This window comes from Diplotaxodon limnothrissa, linkage group LG14 (assembly GCF_057381915.1).
Source record: "Diplotaxodon limnothrissa isolate DT_005_m linkage group LG14, D_limnothrissa_male_GT1.1, whole genome shotgun sequence".
Lineage (NCBI taxonomy): Eukaryota > Metazoa > Chordata > Actinopteri > Cichliformes > Cichlidae > Diplotaxodon > Diplotaxodon limnothrissa.
In genome coordinates, this window is record NC_140609.1 from 18208959 (window position 1) to 18217654 (window position 8696).

At 37.5% G+C, this 8696-nt stretch overlaps 1 protein-coding gene across 1 annotated transcript; it reads left to right on the forward strand.

Moving 5' to 3' along the window:
* Positions 1-247: 247 nt before the first annotated feature.
* Positions 248-3480, forward strand: smtla (somatolactin alpha). The gene is made up of 4 exons (XM_085369987.1): positions 248-397; positions 1690-1803; positions 2730-2909; positions 3286-3480. Exons 1-4 carry the CDS (start codon positions 263-265, stop codon positions 3478-3480), a joined length of 624 nt encoding a protein of 207 aa, XP_085226113.1. The 5' UTR covers positions 248-262.
* The last annotated feature ends 5216 nt before the right edge of the window (positions 3481-8696 follow it).

The window sequence follows — 8696 nt, forward strand, 5'->3', positions numbered from 1 at the left end:
GAAGACGACAGATAGAATGGGCATGACTGGTAATGTATCAAAAAAAGCCCCAATTTTTTTGTAATTTTCTTTTCTGCTTTTCTTTGTAATTGCATTGATAGAAATGTATAAAATATATATAAATAACATATTTGATATATAAATGCTCATATTTGTTTTTACTTGTTAACGTTTGTTCCATCTGTATATACCATATGCGTCTTCAGTCATCCAGCGAGGTGTGTGGGGTCTACTGCTCTGGCCCTATATTCTTACTGTAAGCATGCCACTAGACTGTAAAGAAGAGCCGGGCAGCCTTACTCGCTGCCCCTCCATCTCACAAGAGAAACTTCTTGACAGAGTCATCCATCATGCTGAGCTCATCTACCGTGTCTCAGAAGAATCGTGTTCTTTATTTGTGAGTAACTCCAAAATAAATCTTTGCTCTTTCACTTTTTTAATGTAAAAAAAAAAAAAAACAAGAGCAAACAAAGCAAACAAAAAAAAACCCCAAACTAGTTTTGATTGTTCACCAGTGCTTCTGTATTCACATGCTTGAAAAGAATATTGGCGGAGCCTAGAATGAGTTATAGCTCTAAATCACTTCTCACACTAAGATGACTTAATGCAGAATTATTTTGTCACTAGAAAGAGACTGTAATCTGAGAAAATACCCCCCCCCCCCCCCTCTCTCTCTCTCTAAATATATATATATATATATATATATATATATATATATATATATATAGAGAGAGAGAGAGAGAGAGAGAGAGAGAGAGAGAAAGAGAGATATGAATGCAAAATAAGCACTCTGAAAAGCAATGCTATAAAAACATAGCCCTAGGCAAAGGCCACAGTGATAGCAATGCAATGTTTTTTTTTTCCATTTGAAAAGAAGTTTGCTATTACTTTTTATACAGAACATAAGTGCAATAAAACTAAGACATCAAGGTGGGAATGATACTATTTATTTGCATGTCAGAGGTAAAAAGCCATTGCTCACCAGTAAACATCTTAGTCCTTTAAATCTACATTTTTTAATAATTTGGTAAATGTGAAGCTTTGAACTTTGTTGGCTGTTTGACGATAATGCCAGACCTGTGAAACTTTTAGATACTGAGTATTCGTTGCATGACCATTCCCGCACTGCCAGTGTTCAGAGCAATCTTCTCTCTCTTCTGAGTAAAAGATATATTTAACTGAAGAAGCAGGTCTACAATGGGGTAATATGTCTGTGATAATGATACACTGCAACAGTAAAAGCACAGGTTTGGCAGTCTGTTAAATATCCTTCACTTTGTGGCTGCACAGTCAAAATGATCTTTGAAACGAGACTTTTCTAAAAAATATGCTGCACAGGATCTACAGCGAAGAGTTTGCTAGAGAACAAAATGTCTCTGTGGGGTTTTCTCTTGTGGTAAAGATTTTGTCATTGCTTTCCTGATTGATCTTTTTATATAAATGGTTGAATATCTGTTACCCCTTCTTCTGTAGACAGTAGTTCTTAGGGGTTAGGATTAGGCCGTAACTATTTTGTCATACTGGCTGAAAACAAACCGAATTCATAAGCAAATATAGAAGGTAATACTGGTGTGTATGCCTATCATTTTAAATGTGAAAATTAAACAGTGCCTCTCTTTCTTTCTTTCTTTCTTTCTTTCTTTCTTTCTTTCTTTCTTTCTTTTACCACCATTTCTGCACGGGCTACAGGAAGAGATGTTCATCCCACTCCCTTTGCGACTTCAGAGTAACCAGGCTGGCTTTGCATGTATCACCAAAACATTACCGATCCCCAGCTCCAAAAGTGAAATTGAACAGATGTCTGTAAGCACACTATGGCTGAATACCACTGTTGTTTCTTTTTTTTTCTTTGCTAACATCATAATGTGTAAAAACTGCTTTTATTTGCTTGTTCACGCCTTTGCTTTTATGTATTGATGCATATATATTACGTGCTTATAGAGGCGCTTGCATGTTTTTGTGGATTTGAATGGGTTCAACAATCTGTCTGCTTCTCGCACATATGTGAGTGAGAGTGTGGAGGATTTGGAGTGTTGTTAATGCATTATTAGTGTTGTTGCACATGCACATCCTTGAGCTCAGTTAAGCCTCCCCTTCTTTTGCAGTTTGATACATTATGTGATGTTTGCAGTAATTGCATTACAAGAGGTTTTGACTGCTGTCTAGCTACCTATTTAAGACAAATACCAGCTTGGTCAGTAGAGTGGAAACTAGACTGAGCTGCTTAGCAGGCCTGTGAAGGGTGAATTGGCTGTTCTGCAATAATCACCCTTCAACTAACAAAGGCCATAGTATATAGCAGCAATTTCTTCACAGGATCATTTTTAGCAATATTGAAACTGCTGGTTAAAAGTTATGTCATCACATAACAGTAAATGTGATCTTTGAAACAGCATATACTGCAACCTCCCATTTTATGAGTAATTTATCCTCTGCTCTTTCTGTTGGAATATTGCCTGCTCTGCCATTTAATGGCCATTTGTATGGTGGTCATTTGCACATACTTTAGACTCTCTTCTGCTTAGGGAGATTTAAGGAGGCTCACATGCCATTTCAGGCTACTTTTGTTGCTGAATGGTTTGTAGTTAATGATCCATTTCTTAAAAGAAGTACTATATATATATATGTATATATATATATATATATATATAGACACACACACACACACACACACACACATATATATATATATTCTTTGAGGCGGACTGTAAAGCATTTCTGTCCTGCAGGATAAATGGTTGCTCCACTCTGTGCTGATGCTGGTTCAGTCATGGATCGAGCCCTTGGTCTACCTGCAGACGACACTGGATCACTACGATCATGCTCCTGAAATGCTGGTCAACAAGACAAAATGGGTTTCTGAGAAACTGGTCAGTCTGGAGCAAGGGGTGGTTGCCCTCATTAAGAAGGTGGGTCAAATCACATATCACTCACACACAAGGTTATTTTTTTAATCCCTGAGGAATTTCTATAGGGATTAATAAATATATAGATAAATAAAGATATCTATGCTGGGGTCTATGCTCTATGCAAAGATTCCCCTGAGACAATCCAGTACATAACAGCAGGGTGCAAGATTGCGTTATGCCATAACCAAGCTGCTGGTGTAATCCACATTAACATCATGCAGAGTACGGCCTGGAAGTCCCAAGGTAAGAATAACCAAGCTAAGAAGGAATGACACCTACGATCTCTGTCCAGAAGAGCGCAATCTTCAAAAAAATCATTTTTTTATATCCTTTTGTTTGTATTTTTTCTGACTATTTCTATATGCTTGCTACACAGATGTTGGATGAGGGGACATTTACTACAACCTACAATGAACAAGGCCTATTTCAGTATGATACTCTGCCAGATATGCTGGAATCTGTTATGAGAGACTATACCTTACTCAGCTGCTTTAAAAAGGATGCTCATAAGATGGAGACTTTCCTCAAGCTTCTTAAGTGTCGTCAAGCTGACAAATACAACTGTGCATAAAATATAAACTGCAGCTAATAAATAATACAGTGCTTAGCTTTAAATTAATTCTTAAGGTTGGTAGTGTGCACTTTAAGATATGACCATGCCTTAGGCGAATCAACCTTGCTTGTAATGCAATGCATTCCTTATTGATTGTTTTGGAACACCTTCACACAAAAGTAGATGTAATGCTTTGCCCTTTCTTCAACATACTGCATTTTATATTCTTTCCCTGCTTAGTTGGTATTTTAACCTTGCAAAAGAAAGAGAGAGCAAACTCCCAAAAGATTATTTGTGTGTCGAGTTGTCAAAAAAATCTGCATATCCTGCCATTGATTTCCATTTCCTTTGTTCCTGACTGGGGTTTCTATTCCTTGCTGGGTCTCGCAGTGTTGTGACTATTCTCACAGCCCCTAGAGTACTGAGTGAAACTCTCATTTTTTTAATGGAGCTAGTTTTACTTCTGCGTTAGAGAAATGAAACACTTTCACCAAAAATGGGAGTCAAACAGAGACCAATCACTATTAAAAAAAGAGAGAGAGATTTTTGATTAGCAAAAGAGCGGATGAGACGGAGACAAAATAAATAACAGTCGAATTGAAAGCTGGCGCTCTTGAAGGAAACAGGAATTATTCTGTGCCTAAATGTGTATAATTTAACATGGATCTAACATATATAAAGAAATGTGCCTTATTCACTTCAATTGTTCTGGGAATTAAACATTGAAATCTATATTCTTAGACGTTATGAATCCAGAGAATAAATATTACCTTTCTCTTGTGAACAAAAGAACCCAATAGTGTACTTTCATAGCTTTTCTTCTGTTCATTTAAGAAACCAATAAAGCAAGACAAAAAGCATAAAAGAAACATTGTTTTTAATGTGGTCGTTTGTGTGCTATTTTTTTGAGAGAGTGCATTAGACGTGGATGTGTGGCTCATCGGTTTTTACAGTCAATTCCTTGTTATGCCTCTCTTTCTGTCTTAACCCGATGGCCACGCTTCAGCGTGTAAAACTCAGTCATTCACTTGTGAGGCATCAGTGTAGCGTGCTCGTTCTAGCTGGGTCCAAATGTAAAACTGCACCACAAAACTCAAAAATACATTGCACGTGCCATTTCCTCCACATAAAATGATACTCAAGAAGGAAGATTTGTACCTCGTATATTTCCATCTGTGTGCATTGAGGAAAAGTCAAGTCAGAATTTATGGAGGAAAAAAAATAGATCATACAGAGCATAAAACAAATTGATTTGGTCCCTTCTTTATATAAAACATTTTGTTAATTGTCGGCTTAAATAGCTACTGTTGCATGTGATGCTGTAGAACTGGTGAAATTTATTTCAGCCTGTTAATAACGCAGCCGACATACCATTTTCCATCTGTGAATCTTTGTCTCGTTCCTGATTGCAACCAATTCCAGCCAAAGCCTGTGTGGCCCAAAATAGACAGTGCTCATCCCTTGTATCCTTGAATAAGAAGCAGTGGAGGGCAGCAGAGGAGATAAACCTCTTGTTGTTGCCCTCATCCTTTCCTTTCTTTCTTTTTTGCCCCTTTTTTATTTTACCCCTGCCTGTTACCTTTGCTTTTAACTTAAAATCTTGCATGACCTCTTTCTTTTTTCCATTTAGTCTTTCTGTTTTTTGTTCTGTTCTTGATTGCAGAACAGATACTAACTCACTGCCTTTTATCAACTTCTCAGATTGTTTCAGGCCATCAGAGTCTCTGGATTCCAGAATGCTGTTATATTAATTTCTATGATTAACAACTTGTGGTGCAAAACACATTTTATGTGCAAACGGTAATTAATGCTTATTGAGCATTAAATATCCATCCGTGGCTAAAGAGAAGAATTGAGTCAAACTACTTTAGACATATGTGACAAAATGAGCATGTACGTTTCCACCTTTGTGCCAGTATAAACCATTTTAGCCATGAATGTGCACTGATGCTGCCGGCTGTTTGGTTTCAGTACATAACTTTTGCTGCTTGAGTTTGATTGAAAATGGACACTTTGTCTGGGTGCACTGTGTATGGAACTCAAGGCTGCCTTGAGATGGCAAGCGTCAAAGGTATGTCATCCAATCAGTAGTTTCTCCATTTGAATCCCATTTAGTTGAAATTAACAGTTGGAGCTCAACTCATTCAAATCTTAATCGCATCTTTATCAACATTTGATGAGTTCCAACTTATTCATGTGGCATTTAGAACATTGAAGAATGTTTAGATCCCTTTTTCTGTGGCCAGTATGTGTAGCTCATTTCTGAAATCAAGTTTCTGCATCATGCCAACAGTCCAGATTTATGAAGAAATAAAATGATTAAAAAAGTATAATTTCTAAATGCCTGTTGCAAGACTTTTAAACCCTTTGAGTATAACCAAAACTATTTTCTTCAGAATGCTTTTGGTTCGTTTCAAATCTGTTGTGATGGTGTACACAAGAAAAACTGCACACTATGCCCTGTCCAAATATTTATGGGCCTGCCTGCTTGTGTATGCTATTAGTAGACACAACCAAGTAGAGTTCAGATTACTGGCCAGAATTTATTCTGGACAACAAAAAAAAATATTAATAATAAATAAATAAAATTTAATCCAAACCACATTTGGAGGTCGTTTGAAATGCAATTCTAAGGCTGTTTCTTGGCCTGTATGCTTTAACCACTCAAACTTCAGTGTGTCTTTTTTTATCACTCTCAATGAGACATGCAATAGCAATGTTAAATGTAGATTTTTTTTAAAGTCCTGGACTTCCGGTTAGATCATGAGAGGGTGAAGACGCGTGTGCCACAGCTCCTGCACCTGATTTTACGAAATTTCGACAAATATCAAAGTAATACATCTTCTTCCCACAAAGCAACATAGGGATTGTGAAGAGTGCATTCTTCTCCAAATGCCTCCAAAAAAACTAAATCCGAAGCTAGTGGCGACAGAAACGACCGAATTTGATGTGGCCTCAACTGAAAATGACGGCGCCAAAGCTGGCACGCCAGTTAACTCCGCACTCGAGGAATATACACAAGGTAACAAACAAGTACTCTCTGCGATTACTTCCTTGGATAATAAGATAACTCAAATGAAAATAGACGTTTGCGACACCCTACGTGGGGAAATCGCAACGCTAAGGGCTGAAAATAATGAAGCCATCACAGCTCTAAAAACGGTAATGGAAAATTACAATGCACAGCTGAAAGATCTATCAGAATCAGCGACAACCACTTCTAACTCCGTGGTGAAACTAGAAGAAAAAGTCAAACAACTTTCTAATAAAGTGGAACAACTGTCCGAAAAATGCACTGATCTGGAAGGGCGTTCAAAGAGGAAAAATATAAGGATAGCCGGAGTACCTGAAGGTAGAGAAAAAGGTCAACGTCCTAGAGACTTTGCGGCAAGGCTACTACGAGACCTACTAGACCTGGACGAAACCCCACTGGTGGACCGTGCACACAGAGCCCTACGAGTGACCCCAGAAGAAGAGGCCCCGCCACGACACTTGATTGTGAGGATACACTATTGCCATACTATGGAAGAAATACTTCGAAGAATCTCCACCAGGAAAAATCTGAAGCTCGGAGATATCCGCGTTCAGATTTTCCGCGACCTACCCCAGGCGGTGGTAAAACGACGTGCAGCGTTTACTCCAGCAAGAAACCTGCTTCGAGACCAACCCGGAGTTAAATATGGACTTCTATACCCGGCTAAACTTAGGGTGACACACAATGGTACGGAACTGGTCTTTATAGATCCCAACGAAGCACTTCGCTACGCACAAGAAAAATTTGGATCTCAATAAGGACGGCATAAGGTAGATAAACCAGAGCTTTGCATCTGGCCCAATGACACGTACTTACTTTGATATAAAAAATCATCATTTGCCCAGGAGCTATGGACAAAGGAAGTTTTGAGATAGAATATTTTGGTAAGCTTAGTTTTTGTTATAGCATCCCCTCGATTTTTTTTTTTTTTTTTTTTTTTTTTTTTTTTTGGGATACACGGAAGGGGATGCATTGCTTACGTTTTTTTTTGTCACGGTTATACACGGGTAGGGGGGTGGGGGGTGAGGGTTGGGACCCATATCTCGACTGTACGAATATGGAAAATACGAGAATTAAGCCGCCCTAAAGTATACAAATGCAAGATAATGGAAAGGTAAAAAATGTGGATTTAACTTTTTGTACTTGGAATGTAAAGGGTGTAAATGAACCTGTTAAAAGAGGCAAAGTTTTATCGTACTTGAAATCTCTTAACGTGGATATTATTTTTTTACAAGAAACTCACTTGAAAAATGCGGCTCACAATAAACTTAAATGTAGATGGATAAATCAGGTGTACTACTCAACACTTTCCGCCAAAACTAGAGGGGTAGCTATCTTAATTAAGAAAGATACCCCATTCAAACATAACTCCACTATAGTTGATAAGAATGGGAGATATGTATTAGTGACTGGGGAGCTGCATACTACTCCAATTATTCTACTGAATGTCTATGGGCCTAACCATGACGATCCAGAATTCTATAGAAAGGTCTTCAGCTTAATTCCGGATATACCCAACAGTAATTTAATAATTGGAGGTGACTTTAACCTAGTATTAGACCCATATTTGGATAAATCCTTGTCCAAAAAAATCACACCGTGTAAAAGCAGTAATTTTATTAAAACATATATGAAGAATATGAATATCTGTGATGCGTGGAGAATTTTAAATCCATCAGGCAGAGAGTATTCTTTCCACTCCCACGTACACAATAGTTATTCAAGGATTGATTATTTTTTGGTGGATGGAAAAATGCTCCCCCTAATTCGAAATGCAACCTATCATAATATTATTATCTCTGATCACTGCCCCGTTACTTGCTCCTTTGCACTTAGTAACCCCATTAAAACATACAGAAATTGGAGATTTGACCCACAACTACTGAACGATTTAGAATTTAAACAATATATAAACTCTCAGATGTCTTTATTCTTTGATATAAATGATAATGCTGAGACCTCTCCAGATATACTATGGGAAACGTTTAAAGCTTATATCAGGGGGTTTATAATATCATATCAAGCGTCACGGAACAAAAGGAATAAATTAGAACAGCTAAATTTAGAAAAAAGAATCCACGAACTGGACGTCAATAATGCAATGGCTCCTTCTTTAGATAAGTATAATACTATTTGTGCACTAAAATATAAACTAAACCAAATATTATCTATTAATATTAATAGAACTTTCACTTTTGTG

Excerpts from the sequence above, each read along its gene's own strand:
- smtla (XM_085369987.1), top strand. The coding sequence starts at position 263 with ATGCCACTAGACTGTAAAGAAGAGCCGGGCAGCCTTACTCGCTGCCCC. Across the intron at positions 398-1,689 it reads AAGAATCGTGTTCTTTATTT|GAAGAGATGTTCATCCCACT; the intron begins GTGAGTAACTCC and ends CACGGGCTACAG. Across the intron at positions 2,910-3,285 it reads TGGTTGCCCTCATTAAGAAG|ATGTTGGATGAGGGGACATT; the intron begins GTGGGTCAAATC and ends CTTGCTACACAG.